The sequence below is a fragment of the Protopterus annectens genome, chromosome 5.part0, assembly GCF_019279795.1.
Source record: "Protopterus annectens isolate FY-2018-M chromosome 5.part0, PAN1.0, whole genome shotgun sequence".
NCBI lineage: Eukaryota > Metazoa > Chordata > Ceratodontiformes > Protopteridae > Protopterus > Protopterus annectens.
This window is the reverse complement of record NC_056735.1, coordinates 995,680,920-995,700,817: the sequence shown is the minus strand read 5'-3', so window position 1 is coordinate 995,700,817 and position 19,898 is coordinate 995,680,920. Positions and strand designations below refer to the sequence as shown.

Sequence of the window (19,898 nt, the reverse complement as noted above, 5' to 3'; positions counted from 1 at the left end):
CAGATCCAGTATGGTTGCACCCCTTGTTGATGTACTGACAATCTGGTTCAGGGAGTTTGTGTTTACAAAATACAGGAATCTCTGTGTCTGTACATTTGGTGTCATATAGGATTCCCAGTTAAAACTGTGGTAATTAAAGTTGCCCATGAATATGGTATTAGGTCAATTAAGCCATGAATTCAGAGATAATATACATAATATATATACGGTTGCCACCCGTCCCATTGTCAGCGGGACACACACGGGTTGAGCCCTCTCATCCCGCTTCCCGCATTCACCAACAGTGGGACTTTAAAAGTCCCGTTTTTCTCCTTTTTGCGGTCGTGAATTGCCGTTGCAAAGCCGAAAATACTTCCGTTTTTTCCACGGCAATGCTGCTACGTCACCAACCCGGATCTGCAGTTAGAGGGATTTCCTGCTAGGTCCGGGTGGTGTAATTCAAACAGTAATTGGCTACAGGGATTGGAGGGGATGGGGATTTACCTAGAAGAAGGTTGCAGCTGTAGAGCAGTTTTGTTTTAGTGCTCTACAGCAGCGAAGGAAAAAAGATCTGAAATTTCTGAAGCCAGCCAGCCAGCAAAGAAGCCAGCCTGCAAGGGAGCCTGCTAGCCAGCAAGGGAGCCTGCCAGCCAGCCCAGCCACTTGAGCAGACAAAGCCAGTCATCCAACTAGCCATTCCAGCAGGAAGGAAGCAAGCTAGCCCAGCAAAAAATGTGATAGTGGTAAGTACATAACATAGTATTTTGTGGCTTTAGTTATTTAAAATGGGAATATTGTGCTTTATTTAAGTTTTTAATGTTTAGACGTAGATGGGGATGTAGTATGCAGTATTTAAATCTGTGCAGTGGTTATTTTGAGATTTCTGAGTAGTAGTTTAAAATGGGAATATATTGTGGTTTAATTTTTTAATGTTTAGAGGTAGATGGGGCTGCAGTACGCAGTATTTAAATCTGTGCAGTGGTTATTTTGAGATTTTTGAGTAGTAGTTTTTAAAGGTATAAAACCTGTATGTATATGTAATTGTTATTGTTCTTGGGGGTATGATTTGGAAGCATTACTTTTAAAAGGCTGAACTGCGTGTATAGAAGTTGTTTATTTCTGGTTGGGGGCAGTGAAATATAAACTTAGTGTGATGTATTTCTATTGTCGTAGCTTTTTCTGGGTATTTTCTGTTTGCAGATAGAAAATGTTCGAGCACAGTTTGCACTTTTTTGTGTGGAAATGTATGCAATTTAATGCTGCTTTCAGGAAGTTAGGATATACTGTTTATGGGTAATTCTTCCTGTTAGTTCTTGCAAGTCAATGTGTATGTGGTACAAGTCTACCTTTTGAGGGGGAATGTTAACAGTTAATGTAGTGCATTTATTATTTTAGTAGGTACATGTTGCCAACTTGCAGAAGCTGTTTCAAGATTGTTTTCATTTATACTTGTAAATGTGTGCATTTAATTTATTATGCACTTTTAATAAGGTTAAAATGTCCTGCTTTGCTTGTAATGTGAATATGGGTGTGCTGCTTTTACTTGGGCCTATTTATTGCATCACTGTGCTATGTTTTGAGGTAAAAGGAGCCCATGGAGTCTGCTGTACATTGTACTTTATTTTACTTTTCTTGCAAGAAGTATTTTTAAAAGTTAAAATGTTTATGGACTTTTTTTCCTGTTTATTTTATTTTTTTTTGTGGATGCATGCTCAGAAGTTAATGTAGTGTATTTAAGATAGTTCTAAACCATGTCGTTGTTACAGGGTAGTTTGCTTTTATAAGAAGCAAAGTTTGTATTTTGTGTTTTAGTGATGTCTTCAATAAACTTACAATGTAGTGTTTTCATTATAATCCAATTACGACCAGTGCTGCTGTTGGGCATGTTCATTAATAAATCACTACGCTGTGTAAATTAGTGCCATACATTTCCTTTAACTGCTGTGGTCAAAAGCTAAATCAGGTCTATGGTATCCACTGTGCATTCTCATTCATTTTAGTGTTTTTTTGGTTCAGTGAATGTGGTTAACTTTTTTTTCTTGAGCGGTGGAGTGAGGTGGGCATGTTCGGTGGTAAAAATAATGCATTTCATTTTCTACAAGCTGTGTTAATGTTAGTTTTCAATGGCCAAAATGCCCCCTACTTTACCTCATTTACTATTTGAACTTTTTCAGACTGTTTGTAATAACTCTTTTCTGCTCCATTCCTCGCTTCTTTCGCATGCCAATGTTTATCGAGCCAGTTCTTTTGAGTGCCAATGTTTTTCAAGCCAGTTTTTTCAAGTGCCACTGTTTTTCAAGCCATTTTTTTCGCATGCCAATGTTTTTCAAACCAGTTCTTTCAAGTGCCAATGTTTTTCAAGCCAGTCCTTTCACATGCCAATGTTTTTCAAGACAGTTCTTTCAAGTGCCAATGTTTTTCGAGCCAGTTCTTTTGCGTGCCAATGTTTTTCGAGCCAGTTCTTTTGCGTGCCAATGTTTTTCGAACCAGTTCTTTTGCATGCCAATGTTCAGGCCAGTTCTTTTGCATGCCAATGTTTTTTGAGCCAGTTCTTTTGCGTGCCACTGTTTTTCAAGCCAGTTCTTTCGTGTGCCAATGTTTTTTGAGCCAGTTCATTTGTGCTGTGCAGCAGTATGTTACTGCAACCTACTAACTCAGGTAAGTACAGATTCAAGCATGAAGACAGCAGCAGCTTCATCACAGTCAACCAGCAGCAAGAGAATGTGCAAGTGGCAGGATGTTTTGAAAACAAAATTCGACTGGATCGAGACATGCAGTGATGTCAAAGCATTCTGCAGGTACTGCAAGAGAGAATTTCTAGTGACCCATGGTAGAAGAAACGATGTCGCATGACATGAGGCAACTGAACAACATAAGACTGCTATTCTTCAAGCTAAATCCACTCATCTGATGACAAAGTGGGCAAGGAACGCAAACCTTGAGGGACCAGAACCTAGGATCATTGCAGCAGAAGCCTCTGAGGTGTTCCATGCTGTTAAGCACAACATTTCGTATAACAGCTTGGACTGTGCACTAAAGTTGGCCGGCCAGTTGTACAGTGACTTGGACACTGCAAAGAAACTATCTTGTGGAAGAACCAAGGCTGAAGCCATAGTCAAAAATGTTTTGCGACCGCACTCATTGGAATGCCTCCTGCATGACCTTCAAAAACAAGGCACTTCATTTGCAATTTCATCAGATGCTTCCAACAAGGGGAACATACAATTATTTCCACTTGTTGTGAGGTATTTTTCTAAAGAAGAAGGGGTGGTGAATGGCCTTTTGGACTTCTACGAAGACCCTGATGAATCTGCACAGGCTATTTCACAGCAAATTTCCAACATTATGGAAAGGCACTCCTTGCCCTGTAACAGCATTTCAAGCTTACGGGGCTGATAATGCCAGTGTGAACTATGGAAAGAAATCTGGTGTGTATACCAGATTAAAAGAAAAGTGCCAATCACTCCAGAAGGCCAACTGTGTTGCCCACATCATTCACAATGCAGCCAAAAAAAGCTGCAGCACAACTACCGTACAACGTGGAAGTATTTGTAATGAAACTTTTCAGCCACTTCTCAGGTTCTGCCACAAGGACCAGAGACTTGAAAGACTTTTTTGAGTTTTGTGGCATGGAATTTGAGAGTCTGTTAAGACATGTGCCAACAAGGTGGCTGTCACTACTCCCAGCCATTAAAAGAGTAGTGAAAAATTTCCCAGTGCTCCAGTCCTATTTCCTCTCCCAGGGAGAAGAGGAGACCCCCCCCCCCGGCAGATATGGCAGTACTTTTCAGCTAATGAACATGGTGAGAATGAATTACCTATGCTGCCCCAGTACTATTTGCACTTTCTCTGTGCTGTTCTTGTTGATTTTAATGAACATATAAGTACATTAGAAAAATCAGCACTTACTGCCATGGAAACATTTTGTGTAATGGTCTCTCTGAAGCAAAAACTGCAGGCAAGAGCTGAAGGTGCTTTCTTTGGGGGGAAACTTAGGGCACTTATGAGCACATTAGATAGCACTTCTGCTAACAAACTGAAAAGAGACTTCATTGTGTTCTTGGAGACAGCAGTGAAATACCTGGAACATTGGTCTGATTATACTGAAAGCAACTACTTGTTTACACTATCTAAATTATCTCTAAATGAGCCCTTTGCTTTCAGTGACTTACTTAATGTGACCACTGCCCTGAGCCTGCAGGATGTAGATGAAGATTATCTTTTTAGGGACTACTTGGCAATTAAGGCCCTTTCTCGAACAGTTATGTAACACAAGCTTGACCCCAGGAGAGAAGTGGCTGAAGCTTTTCAAAGAAGGGCATGAACTGACTACACTATATCCGATAATTGCTAGGGTTTTATCGATACCGACCTCAAATGCATTTGCATTAAGAGTTTTTTCTTTGGTGAAAGGTAAGTGGACAGATGTGCAAAACCGATGTAGTGTGGACTTGTTAAAAGCCGAACTAATGTTGACTGTAAATTACCGGATGAAATTTTGTGACTTTTACTCAAATATTGTTTCAAATCGGACCCTTCTTCAAGCCATAAAATCAAATTCAAAATACAATTTAAAAAAAAGTGATTTGGTGTACTAGTGTGCAGTATAAAGTACTAGGGTGCAGTTTGTAATTTTGCGTTTTTCTTTGTTTAGAGCTAATTTGCTAGTGTGCAGTATGTAGTGCTAGGGTACAGTATGCAGTTTTGTGTTTTTTCTTTGCTTTAGCTTTAATTGACAATAAAAAAGTCTTAATTTTATACTTGGCTTGTATGTGGTATGTAGATTTTTTTATGTTTTCTTTCTGAATAGTCATGGTTGGTTTATGAATTTTTTAACTTTTTAAATAAACAAGTCTGTTTAATGAGTAGTGTGTTTTTTATTCCTTTAAAGTTTATTTAGTGTTACAACTGAGTAATGTGTGTTTTTGCAGTAATAGTTCACTTCATTTAAATGATTTGAGTTTTCAGTATGCTGTAATGTCACAATGTTGTATCCATAACTGCAATACTGCATCTCCTTTAACACCTCTGGTGATGTCATGGTGGGGTGTGGCCAGTGTCATATTGGCCACACCCTCTATCCTATTGGCCACACCCCATGTCCCACTTTGGCCTTGTTAAAAGGTGGCAATCCTAAATATATATAGAAAGGGTTTATGAGCAGAGCCCCTGCAGCCCCTCTGCAAAAACACAGATTTTATGTGTTTCTTAGGCTCTGCTTTAATGTACAGCAAATTCTTAAGGAAACAACTGGCAGTGAGTACACTCAACGTCATGTAGTAAATCCTTAAAATCGTGACTAAAGGGAAATTCAGTAAGTGTGTGTGTGTGTGTGTGTGTGTGTGTGTGTGTGTGTGTGTGTGTGCCCCTGATGGATTTGGTGAAATGCTACTGGGCTTCTTCTACAAACTCCTCCCAAACATGGTATGCCTCTCTGTCATTAAGGCGCAAACATGGCTAATTACACAAGATTTTCACCCACTCCAATTTTTTGAACTTTCAGATGCTTCCATGCTTATTCTCTTGAAACAAGAAGACTCTGAAGTGAGTAATACATTATCATCTGCATACACAACATCTTTAGCAGTACACATTACTTACTCTGGTAGATGATATTCTGCTTCTGTAGTCAGGTGAAGTTTCGCTGCTGAAGAATCCCTGATGATCTAGGTACTGTTCTGCATCTACCAAGTCATTCATGGCTTCTTCTTCTAACAGAGTTCGGTAAAACTTGCTATCTACAGGACTTGAATTGCTAGTGTCATCACTCTGAAAGAAATATTACATTTGTAGTGAAGATCACAATATAACAGGAAACTGTCTGATCTTATAAGCATAAATTTATAATTAATGTTGACAGTTTTATTTTTCTATCAGGTTTAATATTACTGTACTGTTACTATGATTATGTTTTTTTGACAGTTTACAGATAATTTTAAAATTCTGGATAGCAAAGCTGACAACTAATGTTACTGCCAAGTCAGGACTTCCCAGCAAACTAAGTAATAAATGTTTGACAGAGAGTTTGTCTTAATATGGTATGTGGTATATAGTGTGTCTGAGTAAACAAAGATGAAGTAACTCAAAAAGAGTTATTCAAACATTTGAAGAGTCATTATCCCACAGTAGCACTTATCTTACAAAGTCTTAATGCAGTACTTAAAAAAAATATTCAAAGTTCTTTACTTTAGAACAAATAGAGCAGTGCTCTACCCCAGTTTACAAATTCAAATAAATAAATAAAAATAAATAAGTAATAAAAATATGATATTCAATTATGCCATAACACTAAAAGACATACATCTGGATTTCACAAATACCACTACACTGCTCTGGATATGAATTTTGTAATGTGTTTTACTTCACTATCAAACCTGTCTTGACCAGATCACACAGGTTTTTTTTTTTCATTTTTTTTCAGTTTGCATCATTTTACATAAAATGTTCTTTACACACTCAAAGCTCTCTTTAGATGTTCTTTGGGTTTCACTGTTGCAGTCATCACATTTGGGTTATCCTGCCAGGGATAGCCCTTAGTTGGCCCAAATACCAGAGGCTTAGTATTTCTGTGTCAGTTGCTGTCACTCCAGGACTGACGTCAGGTTGTCAGTGGTATAAAAATAGGCAGCCGATGCCATTACATCAGTCTTTCTTGCTGAGGAGCCCAAAGCAGAAGAAGTTCGCACGAGTGTTGGTCGACCACTACCTGAGTTTTTGTTTCCGAATTAAAGTTGAAGTCTTCTAAAGCTAACTAACCTGTTGGGGATCCTTTTTTCTTGCTGTAACTGATGTCAGAAAAAGTTAACAACTGTCTCGCCTGTGGAAAGCAAATACCATACCGAGACTTCCATTCTTACTGCATCACCTGTTTAGGCCCAGACTACGACGTCCCCCACTGTTGCTTTTGTGCTTCGAACTTTATGTCATCGGGCCCTTATTGTAGCTAGATATTTTTGCTCTCAGTCCTCGAATTCTGATATGGCTTCAGTAAGCCATCCAACTACCAATCTTCCGAAAAAATGTAAGGATAAAGACAGAGACAGACCACACAGGTCCAAAACTGCCGACGACGCTTCCGTTAAGCTAGTCGTCAGTTCTCTGATCCTCAGTGAGGCACTTTCGCAGCCCCTAATGCCCGCTTCTGTGGATTCGCAGGCCACTATCGAGACCCTTTCTGAGTCCAGTATGCCGCAAGACTTTTTTCGACTAAGGATCCTGCGGATGTCTCTACCTTGGATGGGTCCGGAGCCGTTGAGCAGGCACCGGCTTCCGAGGAAGTACTTCGCACTACCGATACTCAACACAGACTGACGACTTTTGCATCTTCAGTTCTTTCGAAAACAACCGAGTTTCTAAGGCCCAGGGTACGAACCACACCCAAAAAAACGACCCAAGCTCAGGCACCTGCTTCCTTGCCTCAGTCTCAAATGCTTAAAATGGCGAAAGACCTTATAATGCTTATTAGGGGAAGCCAGGATACCCCTTCCAAAAGAAAAAGAGACTTGTCCCCAGTAGTTTTATCTGAACAGAAGTCCGATGACTCTGATGCATCTGAATATGAAGATATGCAACCCCTCTGTGCTTATGAGGATTCTGATGCAGAGGAATCCATCCCTTCAGCCCCTCCACCCAAAAACTTTTCCTTTGCGGAAACCCTACGTACTTTAAGGGAGCATTTTCAATGGGAATGTCAGGACTATCCTCAGTCTAAAAAGAGACTAAGGGAATTCTTAGCTCTACCACAGCACAGACCTCTGGCCATTCTTCCTGTCCTGGATGTTGTGGATGATGTTTTTATGGAATCCAATCTGACTCCTGACACCCTCCCCTCCTGCTCCCAGGAAACCTGACAGGTATTATAGAGTCCCTGACTTTCACAAATTTATTTTCAAAAATCCTACTGCTGACCTCGAGGTCATCTCTCAAGGACCTAAAGGAATCAAAGTAACCTCAGCTAAGAATCCCACCTCCTCAGACAGGGATTCCCGAGCATTAGATAGATGGGGTAAAAAAGTATACACCTCTGCTACTCTTGCTATTAGAGCATTAAATTGTCAGTTCCACATGCTGAAATATCAGCAACATACCATGGAACTCCTCAAACAAAAATATCTTATTTTCCTGGCTGTGCAGAAAATAAAGAGTTACAAGAGTTAATGCATTCTGCAAGTCAAGTAACTAAGCACACCTTACAATGTGGTTTTGACGCCCTAAAAGCATCTTGCAGGGCAGCAGTCACCAGTTCTGTCATTAGAAGGCATGCATGGCTTAAGGAGCAGTGCTTGCCAGACCATGTCAAATTCAAATTATTGGACGCACCCATGAACAAAGAAAACTTATCTGGCACTAAGGCAAAAGAGTTCTTAAAAAAGATGGAAGAAAAAGTTAAAGCTATGCAGATAGTTAGACTTCTTACAGGTCCAGCCACCAAGGTTCAGTAGGCATTGCCCCTCCAAGATCTGGTCCTTTCCAGCCCCCTCCAGGCCAGCTCAGCCAGACCCAGGGGAAGCAGACCCCCCCCCCCCCAGACAGCAGCCCCAGGGAATGCACAAATCTAAGCAATGGAGTTCCTACTCTTCAAACAGGGAGTGCAAAGCCACCCCTTTATGTTAAGAACTCACAATGACTTTACACTTCCACTCCCTCCCTCTGCCCACCTGCTTGTGCCCCTAGGAGGAAAAGTCTCCTTCCATGCAGGCAACTGGGCCACCAATACCAACGACCACTGGGTCCTCAACATAGTGTCTCAGGGATACAAATTTTATTTCTACACTCTGCCAGCCGCAAAAGGGTTCCCAGATTTTCCTCCAAACCAGTGGGCAGACTCCAAAAAGCAAGTCCTTTCCCTGCTCTCCATGAAGGCCATAGAGCATGTTCCTGCAGAACAGATAGGCCAAGGTTTCTACTCCAGACTCTTCCTGGTACCCAGAAAAGAGGGCACATGGCACCCCATCCTTGATCTATCCATTCTAAGCAACTTTCTGGTGATACCAAAATTCAAAACGCTCACCCTCCAGAAGCTTCTACCTATGCTTTCCAAGGATGGTTGGTTAGCCACCCTAGACCTAAAGGGTCTATATTAGATATTCAAATGCTTAAAAGTTTGAATCACTAAAGAACGAACTTTAGTAATCAGACGCTTAAATGTTTGAATATCTATAAAAAGAATATTTAAAAAAAAAAGAAAAAGTAAAGGGTTTAAGCAAGGGGGCAAGCTCCCCTGCACCACCCACACCCCCTGCTACTTAAATATACCAACTCCGAGATCGCACTTCAGTGTGCTACATTGCGGAAATGGAAAATTTCCCATTTTGGAGTTGGTATATTTAAGTAGCAGGGGGTGTGGGGCTGCAGGGGGGGCTTGCCCCCCTGTTTACACCCTTTAATTTTTCTTTTTTTATTAATTTATTTTTTAATTTTATGTATATTCAAACGTTTAAGCGTTCGATCACTAAAGTTCGTTCTTTAGTGATTCGAACTTTTAAGCTTTCGAATATCTAATATACACCCAACCTAAAAGAGGCCTACCTATACATCCTAATCAGGGAATCATGCAGGAAATACCTATGTTTCAGGGCAGCATCTATGCACTTTCAGTTTTCTGTATTTCCCTTTGGCTTATCTACTGCTCCCAGGGTTTTCACAAAATGTCTGGCTCCTGCCATTGCTTTTTGCAGACAAAGAAATATTCAAATTTACCCATACTTAGACTGCCTGATTCAGGCAGACAAGAAGGAAAAGCTGCTACAACACTTGACCTTTGTAAAGGACCTACTGACCTCCCTGGGGTATACTATCAATGAAAAGAAATCAAACTAGTCCCCACACAAAAAAATGTATTCCTGGGAGCAAGCCTGGACACAGCATCCCAGATGGCATTCCTTACTCCAGAAAAACAAGCCTACCTGACAGGCTACTTCTCTTAACTAGCCACCACAACTCAGTTAACTGCAAGCTCTAGGATTCATGGCCTCTTGCATTCTACTTATTCCATATGCCAGACTGCATATGAGGAAACTACAATGGTACCTAAAAAGCCTTTGGTGTCAGCACTCTCAAGACCTGGAAACTCTTATACCAATGATACCTTGTCTAAGGAAAGATTTTCTTTGGTGGGCAGCAGCGCGCAACCACAACAAGGGACTTCCTTTCTCACAACCCCATGCCACCCAGACCCTCAGCACAGATGCATCAGACTATGCCTGGGGTGCTTACCTGGACGGCAGGTGCATTCAGGGCCAATGGAGCCCAAATCAAACACATATGCACATCAACCAAAAAGAGATGCTAGATGTTCAGCATGCCCTGACAGCTTTCAGACCCCCTACTCTCCCCAAGGCCTCTACTGATCAAAACTGACAACACCACAGTGATGTGGTATATCTATAAGCAGGGAGGGATTCATTCATCCTCTCTGCAGGCTCACCACGACCCTTTGGCACATGGCTTCAGCCATACAACTACACCTGTTAGCACAATTCCTGCCAGGCTCTCTAAACTCTTTGGCAGACAACTTAAGCAGAAACCTGCTAGACCCACAGGAGTGGCAGATAGACCTCAGAACCTTCACCCTTGTAACCCAGAAATGGGGCACCCTGAAGGAAGACCTCTTTGCCTCCCACTTCAATCATCAGCTCAGAAAATTCTGCACCAGGGAACCTCACAGCAAGGCCTGGAAAGTGGATGCTCTATCCTTCCAGTGGGTAAACCTCTCGGTCTATGCATTTCCCTCTCTATCACTCATTTCAAGAGTACTGCTCAAAATAAGGGAGGAAAAACCGAGGGCAATCCTGATTGCCCCATACTGGCCACTCCAGCACTGGTACCCACTGCTGCGCAGCCTGTCACCCCTGTCACCATTGCACCTACCTCAGATCCCAACAATCCTGACCCAGAGGAATGGAGAATTCATGCATCCCCAATTGCAGACCCTCAACCTGGCAGCCTGGCTTATTCCCTGACCTTTCCTCAAGCTGCCAGCCTAAGCAAACAAGTTTTACATGTTATACGCGAGGCCAGATGCCCCAGCACTAGAAAATCCAATGCTGACAAGTGGAAAAGGTTTAGCACCTGGATCCAGGCTAAGGGGACAGGAACGGCGCAGCCCTCCCTACCTCTCATCCTGGATTACCTGGCAGACTTACTACACAGGGGTCTATTCTTCTCTTCTATTAAAATTCATGCCTCAGCCATCTCTGCTCATCTCAGCACAGACCCACCGGTATTCTCACACCCTCTCATCAAACAGTTCCTAAGAGAGGCTAAAAACTTAAGGCCACCTAGAAGGGCTCCTACCCCAGCCTGGAACCTTAACTTTGTGTTGGAAAAGCTCACCCTGCCCCCCTCTGAACCTGCAGTTTCAGCAGAGTTAAAATTTCTCTCTTGGAAGACAGCCTTGCTTCTGGCCATCACTTCAGCTAGAAGAGTTTCAGAGCTACAAGCACTTATGGCTGTGGAACCCTTCATCATTTTCCATGCTGACACGGTCTCCCTCAGGACTAACCCATCCTTCATGCCTAAAGTGGTGTCCAATGTGACTCTCAACCAATCCATTAATTTGCCCACCTTTTTCCCTAACCCAGAAAACAAGGGGAAAGGATTCTGCACTCTCTAGATGTGCACAGACAGCTCAGATTCATAGGTTCATAGGCTCATAGGTAGGTACTAGGCTATCAGCCCTGGGGCCTATACAAGCCCAGCCAAAAAGGTACCCTGGCTTTTGCGACCCAAGAAAATTATTTTCCTGTGCCACTGTCGAGCAGAGCCACAGAGGTGATCCCCGGGGTGAATTTCCTATTTCCCATCCAATCATCAAGATTTTTCTTGAAGAGTGCTAATGAGGAGCTTTGTTTGATATAGATAGGTAGTTTATTCCAGAGTATGGGAAGTCTCTGGGACAGGAATCTATCCCTCCGGCATGTTCTATTTATTGTGGTGACAAGGTTTAGGGCCCTAGAGTGTGTAGCTCAGAGGGATTGGGATTTCTTTAAGTGGAGCATGTCCAACAGCTCTGGGTTTGACATAGCTTTGTATGTTAGGCAGAGATCACTTCTGAGTAGGCAATATGCGACGGAGTAAAGCTGGAGTTTTTTTAGACGGTTTGCGTAGGGCATCTGTTTGAGGCCAGTAATCCTCTTTGTGAGGTATTTCTGCGATCCTTCCAGTTGTTGTAGATGTCTTGTGAGGTACATATCAAAAGGGGTGTTGTACTCAATAATGGGTCTAATGAGTGATGAGTAGAGCGAAACAATGACCTCTTTTTTTCTGGATGAGAAATCTTTTGTGATGAGGTGTGCCATATAGAAGGATTTCCTGACTACTGTAGCAATGTGATTATCAAAGGAGAGATTACTCTCCACCTGTGTCCCAAGGTCTCTTATCACACTTTCGGTGTTAAGTATACTACCGCCGATGTTGTAGTTCATGGGTACAGAGTTTTTACCAAAGGGGATGACAATGCACTTTTTGGCATTGAGCTTGAAACAACGGCTTTGACACCAGGCATCTGTCTCAGTGAGGCCCTTTTGTAGGATGTCCACATCGTTAGGAGTTTTGATTATGGCTCCTAGTTTTCAGTCATCTGCGAACTTCATTAGCCAAAGACCTTCTGTGTTAGCCTGTACTTCAGAGAAGTAGATACCAAACAGGAGAGGACCCAGGATTGAACCCTGCGGTACTCCACTTGTCACTGGTCTGAAGTCGGATTTGGAATTTGCTACATTCACAGTGTGGGTTCTGTCAGTGAGCCAGTTGGCAACCCATCTTGTGACATACCTAGTTTAGTGAGTTTATCTATAATTCCAGAGTGGGGGATGGTGTCGAAAGCCTTGGCAAGATCTAGACAGACTGTGTGAACCACCTTACCCTTGTCTACGGCTTTGGTGACTGCTTCAAAGAAGTCCATCAGGTTTAGGACACATGATCTGCCTTTTACAAACCCGAATTGGGTGAGGTCCAGAGTTTGGAGATTACCAATGTCTTTGTTTATAAGTTCCATGATGATACCTTCCATGGCCTTGCAGACCAGGCTCGTCAGGCTAATGGGGCGGTAGTTCCCAGGGTCCATGGTGGCTTCCCCCTTATGAAGTGGGATAACTATCGCTGTGCGCCATTCAGCAGGCACAAAGCCTGAGGTGAGGCTATGATTGAACATGGTACTTAGATGGGGTGCCAGTTTGTTCTGTAGTTCGTGTAGAATGCAACCTGTGATGTTGTTAGGTCCCATGGATGCTGTATTCTTGGCTTTGGAGAGTGTGGTTTTTACCTGTGCAGCCGTGATTACAAGAACTTTGCATTCTTCCGGTATAGAGGATGGGCTCTTTAGGGGGTGAGAGGGGGGTAAAGTTAGCACTGAACCTATCTGCCAGGATGTTGGCAATCTCAGCTGGGTCTGTATATTTAGTGCCATTGTGCTGTAACTCAGAGCAGATCTGAGTGTTGCCATTGAGATTCTTGACATAGCCATAGAATGCTTTGTGGTTGTCTTTAGAATCAGTGGCGATTTTGTTTTCGTAACTAGCTTTGGAGGATTTTATCAGGGATCACAGCTTCTTACTGAGGCTGACCAGGGAGCTCCTCCACTCATGGGATTTTACTCTCTTTTGCAACAGTTTCTTCCTTCTGTTGTACAGTTTGTTTATGGCAGGGGACCACCATATTGGCTTCCTTTTTTTGGAGGATAGCACGATACATGCACTCATGTAAGTGCTTATAAAGTGCAATTGTGTAGGATTCAGTAGTCGTTAACTGTATTGTCCATCTGCATGGGTGTCATGAAGTTCACCACTTCTCTCTTAAGAAGCATGAAGTTGGCTTTGGAGAAATATTTTACCATGGTTTCCTTAATGGGGGGTAGGGGCAGGATGTGGATATCTAGGGTAATTAGCTTATGGTCGGATCGGACCAGTGAGGCGTCGACTTCAGGTGTGGAACACCGGTCACTCATGTTGGTAATGACTAGATCTAGGATATTGTTGCCCCTGGTGGGGGTGTGGATAAGTTGATCCAGGGCATTGGAGTTTATGAATTCCAGAAAGCGTTGAGCGAAAGAATTGGTACATGAATAGTTTTCCCAGTTAATGGTGGGGTAGTTGAAATCGCCCATTATTGGGGTGTTTGGTTGAACCCTAATATTTTCCAGTACATCAAGAAAAGAGGAGTGGGAATCCTGGGGCATGGTGGGTGATCTGTAGCAAGCTACAATTTGGATTGCAGTTTTGCCCAGAGTTAGTTGCACTTGGATAACCTCGGCTGCATTATGCTGAGCAACTAGCCTGGAGGTGTGGATATCCTTAATGAATATGGACACACCTCCGCCTTTGGTGTTCCGGTCCAGGTTACATGGCCGAAAAGTGTGGTATGAGTTATAGCCTGGTAGTGCAGGGGTGCTCTCTGGAGCCTTGAACCAGGTCTCAGTCACTGCACAGATATCGATGTTATCCATTTTAAAGAGTGCCTCGAGTGGGTGCATTTTGAGATTTAGACTTCTGGCATTGAGTAGCATCACCCTCAGTTTTTGCTTGCCTGTTCCTGTTACGGTGATGAATTTGTCATTTGAACCTTGCCTAAAAAAGGCACTATAGGGGCGGCAAGAACCTTAGCCTGTATCGAGAATCCCAGGGGTGACAGGTGCAGGCCATCTCTGGCAAAGCATTGTGGTCTATCGACCATGTCATCCCAGTCAGACAGATACTGGATCCCTTTAGAATGGCACCAGAAGCTTAGCCAATTGTTGAAGTCAATCATTTTGTCCTTGTACTGCAGCATCATTCTGGGTGATGGCAGAATGCTACTCAGGGCTAGGTTCATACCTGCCTGGGCTACAAGATCAGAGAGCTCTTCCATGTCTCTTTTCATGTAGTCCAGGGAGGTATGTCTCAGGTAGTTCACACCAACCTGGTGTGATCTACCTGGACAGGAATAAATCTTTTAGAAAAAACTGATCAATTGCTAGTCAGCTTCGCTGCAGGAGCAGAGGGCAAGGCCATATCCAAACAAACAATCTCCAAATGGATACCACACTGCATCTATTTCTGCTACAAACAGCATGGGGAACCACTCCCAAAGGGGATCAGGAAACATTCCACTGGCGCAACCTCCACCTCTGCAGCTTTTCTCAGAGGGTCCCCACCAGGGACATCCTGGAGGCTGCAACATGGACATCTGTTCATACTTTCACCAAGCATTACCACCTGCCTATCTTCTCCAAATCCAGGGCAGGCTTTGCCACCACAGTCTTGCAGGGCATCCTAGCCAGCCCCCAGTCTTCTTGACTGCCTCCACCCTTTTCTTCAGCTTTGGGAATCAACCCAAATGTGATGACTGCAACAGTGAAACACGACGAACATAGTACAGTTGTGTACACTTACCATAAATGTAGATGTTCGAGTGTATTCACTGTTGCAGTCCTGGTTTCCCTCCCTCCACCCCCCTTCTCTCTCTCTCTCTCCTTAGAAGGAAATTTTGGTATTTACTTTCTACTGGTGGTGTTCCACCACCATAACCTAGCTAATTATTGGGGGATCCTGACAGTTAGGGCAAGAAAAACTGATGTAATGGCATCAGCTGCCTGTTTTTATACTACTGATGACCTGACGTCAGTCCTGGAGTGACAGCAACCGACGCAGAAATACTAAGCCTCTGGTATTCGGGTCGACTGAGGGCTACCCCTGGCAGGATAACCCAAATGCGATGACTGCAACAGTGAATACACTCGAACATCTACATTTATGGTAAGTGTACACAACTGTACTTTCTTCTTTACCCTATTCTTTCACAGTCTTTCCTTTCCATCCTTTCATTATTCTTTTACCTTTTTCAAATGATCCTTTGGCATCACTTTAATGCAGGCACTTTGGTGGTACCATACTTACCGACCAACTGCCAAATTTCTGAAACAGTCATAGTTAGCTACTGGAAAACAATCAATGGCAAACAATCAATATCTCCAAATAACTATGGAACAGACAGGTGAAAAGAGCCAGTAAAATAGCACAGCAGCACTGCCACTAGGGTAAGGATGGGCAGCAGAGTAAGCAATAACGCAGGACAGAATGAGATTCTAATACTATCACTTCTAATGCCCACACTTTATTAACTGTAATAACTTAAAACTGAAGTTATTATTACTTTATTAATTTTTCTTTCATGTGGTCTGAGCTAATTTCATCTCTTTTATAGCCAAGTTAAAAAGCATAGTTCAAGTTGTAACAGATGAAAACTTACAAGAATTGGTGTAAATTCATCAATGTTAGGTATAATAGAAAAGCAGTGTCACACTTAACTTTAAGAGAATTCTTTTTTTGGTTTTACTTGTTGGGAGATGAGGTGGACACTGGACCTTTCAGCTTCTATACAAAAGCTGAAATTCATCTTTCTTCATCAGCAACCATTGTAGTTGTGGCAGTGTGTGTTGCAGGCATTTTGCCCACAGCATTCCTGTACAGTCAGTAACAATCCTATTCCTAATACAAAAAAGCAGCAAAGTAGGTAAGATGTAAGGGACAGAGAGAGTGAGAGAGACAAGCCATCAGTTTTCATCAATGAGAAAGAACAAAGTCAAGATGCACTTATCACTAATTGATTCTGACAGAACAGTAAAAGGACCAAGTGCCATTAAGAACTTCACAGAGCACTCCTAAAGAACTGTGGATGATGAATTTAACAAACAGCCAAGGGATTCACCTTGACACAGTGCTTTGTTATTAGGATGAGACACTGATAGGCTGAATAAAGGTTTTAAAAAAATAAGGACCAATGGTTGAGAGTTGACACTTACCTGGGGAGTACAGCTGTACAGCTGTAATTTAATGTACCATTTGGAATGACAGCTACCCTTAGAACTTACCACATGGATAATACACCCCCCTGAAAGCAGAATCCTTGGTCATGGATCTGGGACCTTATGTTGATAGTAACCTGACTCCTGACCACCACATCTCTGTGGTGAGAAAATCGTGCTACATTGCACAACTTATAATTAAGGGCATGCTATCTAGGACCAAGGAGGTAATTGTTCTGCTGTATTTGGCTATCACCTGAACAATCGAGTACTACTCCAGCATGTACCTGCCCAGGCACTTACAACAGCTTGAGAGACCATAGTGGTTACGCACAAAAAAGTCAGGGAATAAACAACAAGTCCTATACAGACCATCTCAAAGCCCCATCCCTATACTTGGTCTCCTACAGACTGCTATGCACCAATCTATGCCTAGCCTACAAGGCATCCTCTTATCCCACACTGATGGATTTGTTACACATCTGCAAAACAAATATCATCAGAAATACCTGTTCTAATGACCTAAACCTTGTCTGTGACACAAACAGGACTTGTAGTAGGGGACCCAGGTTGATAGTAGTCTGTCATTCGACACCCATGTAGCTAAAGTAGTTAGGAAGACCTTCTACATTGCCCACCTTATCATGAAGGGATTCTCATCTAGATCAAGGGAGGTTATAGTCTCCCTTTACTCATCACTCATCAGACCAATGATTGAGTACAATGCCCCATTCGGAATGTATCTGACCCGACACTTGCAGCAGCTGGAGAGGCCACAAAAGTTCCTCACCAAAAGGATAAAGGGTCTCAAAAATCTATCCTATGCTGCCCGACTGAAAGAACTCCAGCTCTATTCAGTCGCTTACCGCTTGCTCAGAGGTGACCTTTGCCTAACATACAAGGCCATGTCAAACCCAGATTTGATGAATATGCTTCACCTCAAAAATCTAGATCCATCAGAGCCACAAGGCGGAGACTTAAACCTCGACATGGCTATTAATAGGGCGTGCTGGAGGATAGATTCATCACCCAAAGACTCCCTATGCTGTGGAACAAAATCCCGGTACATGTGAGGCAGAGCACCTCGCTGGCCTTGTTCAAGAGAAATCTTGACCAATGGATGGGAGATCGCAGATATACCCCAGGGATTACCTCAGTGTCACTGCTCGACAGAGGCACAGCAAAATAATGGGTATAGTTCCCCATACTAAAGGGGTGGCGTAAGCCACAAAACGATGGGCTAGGCTTGTAAATGCCCTCGGGCAGATAGCCTAGTATGAACCTATGAACCTATGAACCTATGTTGGAGGGACAGATTTGTGTCACAAATATTACCCCCTCTCTGGAACAGGCTTCCTATCCATGTGAAGCAAAGCTTATCCTTGACCCTATTCAAACATAACTTGGCCCAATGATTAGAAAAATTCCAAATTTACCCCTAGTTTGGTATCTATGTCCCTAATGGGCAGCCAGGAGCAGCCTGTGAATGCTTGTGTATAAGCCTATATCATAACCTTAAAATTCCTTGAGATATCGACACGTCAGCAATATTTTGTTAAATCTGGAGTTAGCTTAGCTAGGTTAAATGGTATTGGGCTAACAGTCTATTAATCACCTATGAACCTATGTGCTTTTTCAGGTGGAATATGGTAATATGGTGATCAAACTCCACCCAGTATACCTGTATGACAGACCAACAGTGATCTGTTTTTGAACTATGTCCAGTGACAAACCTTGCAACTCTCTATTTATTCTTCAACCAATTACAACTGCATTATAATTGTCCCATGCTTGTGTGACTCCTTTCACTAATTTCTTTGATACCACTTCTTCAAAAAGATAGTTCCAATCAACTACCACCCTTTCCATGAAAACTACTTATATCTCCCTTGAACCTTCTACCTGATATCTTCAAATTGTGCCCCCTTGTTCTTGTATGTTTGCATGTCTCTTATAATAGCATGCCCATTTCGGCAGTGTGAATTCTCCTGAGGTATTAAATATTTCTATTCAGCCTTCTTTCTTCAAGGCTTTTACATGTTACACTTCTACTCTCTTTCTTCAGAAAGTACCTGGTAAGGCTATATATTAATTTGCTGTCCTGCTCAGGATATGTTGTAAGATAATGGTGGAGCCTGGTAGTAGAACAGGGCTAGAAAATGTAAAACAAGGACTAATGTCAGAAGTGGTTCTCATCCATAACACACATTTTGCAAAAAGAAACCACTGAGCCTGAATACTAAGGATAACCTGCTTGAAAAAAATAAATAAAAACTCAGATAATATAGTCCTGTAGCAAAGGAACTCTAAGGAGTAAAGGCAAAAAGCACAGGCATGACCCCAGAAAAATTGCTAGACTTTGTAGGTTCCTAGATAAATGAGAAATCCAGGCAAAGAAAAGTAAAGGGTGTACAGTCAAAGTCAATAAAAAAAGAAGTTATGTACTCAATATTACGTTCCATCTGAGTACTTGTACTTCATTTGTCTTCAACCTGTGGGTACTCGGATCTGGATCGGATCCGAGATGGCAGCTTCACCAGCATCTGATCCGATCTCCAAGCTCTTCCACTTATCCATAATACCCCTCCATCTCCTTCCTTCCCTCAGATTGAGTTTGCTGAACCATCAACCTAAGCCCAACCCAATTAAACCTTACCACAGCAGGTTATATACAAAACCTAACATGTATGAACAGGAGAGTCACAGAGGCGCCCTCTCCCACCTACCAGTGTAATAAACAATGATAAGATCATGGGGAAGGAGGGAGGGACGGTTGAAGACAAATGAAGTACAACTATTCAGATGGAATGTTATGGTGAGTACATAACTTCTTTATCTGAAGTAGTTTACTTCATTTGCTCTTCAACCTGTGGGACAGAGACCCAAGCTACTAAACACCTGGGTGGCCCTCATGGAAGGATATTCCTGAGCACCGCGGAGCCAAAGGATGCTCTCCCTCTAGATATCATGTCCAGTTTATAATGAGAAATAAAGGTATGAGATGAGGACCAAGTAGCTGCAGAACAAATATCATCCAGAGACACCCTGGATCAAAAGGCTGCCAAGGTAGCCATGGACCAGGTAGAATGTGCTTTTACTTGTGGTGGCATCCTTTTGTTTTTGTATACCTGAAGGATAC

At 42.5% G+C, this 19,898-nt stretch overlaps 1 protein-coding gene across 1 annotated transcript in view; it reads right to left on the bottom strand.

Moving 5' to 3' along the window:
• ERBB2 (erb-b2 receptor tyrosine kinase 2) overlaps positions 1-19,898 on the bottom strand; it is a 2,110,185-nt gene that overhangs the window by 132,703 nt on the left and 1,957,584 nt on the right. Inside the window, exon 26 of the mRNA XM_044071955.1 lies at positions 5,581-5,748. Within this exon, the coding sequence (XP_043927890.1) occupies positions 5,581-5,748 (168 nt within the window). The remainder of the gene's footprint in view (positions 1-5,580; positions 5,749-19,898) is intronic.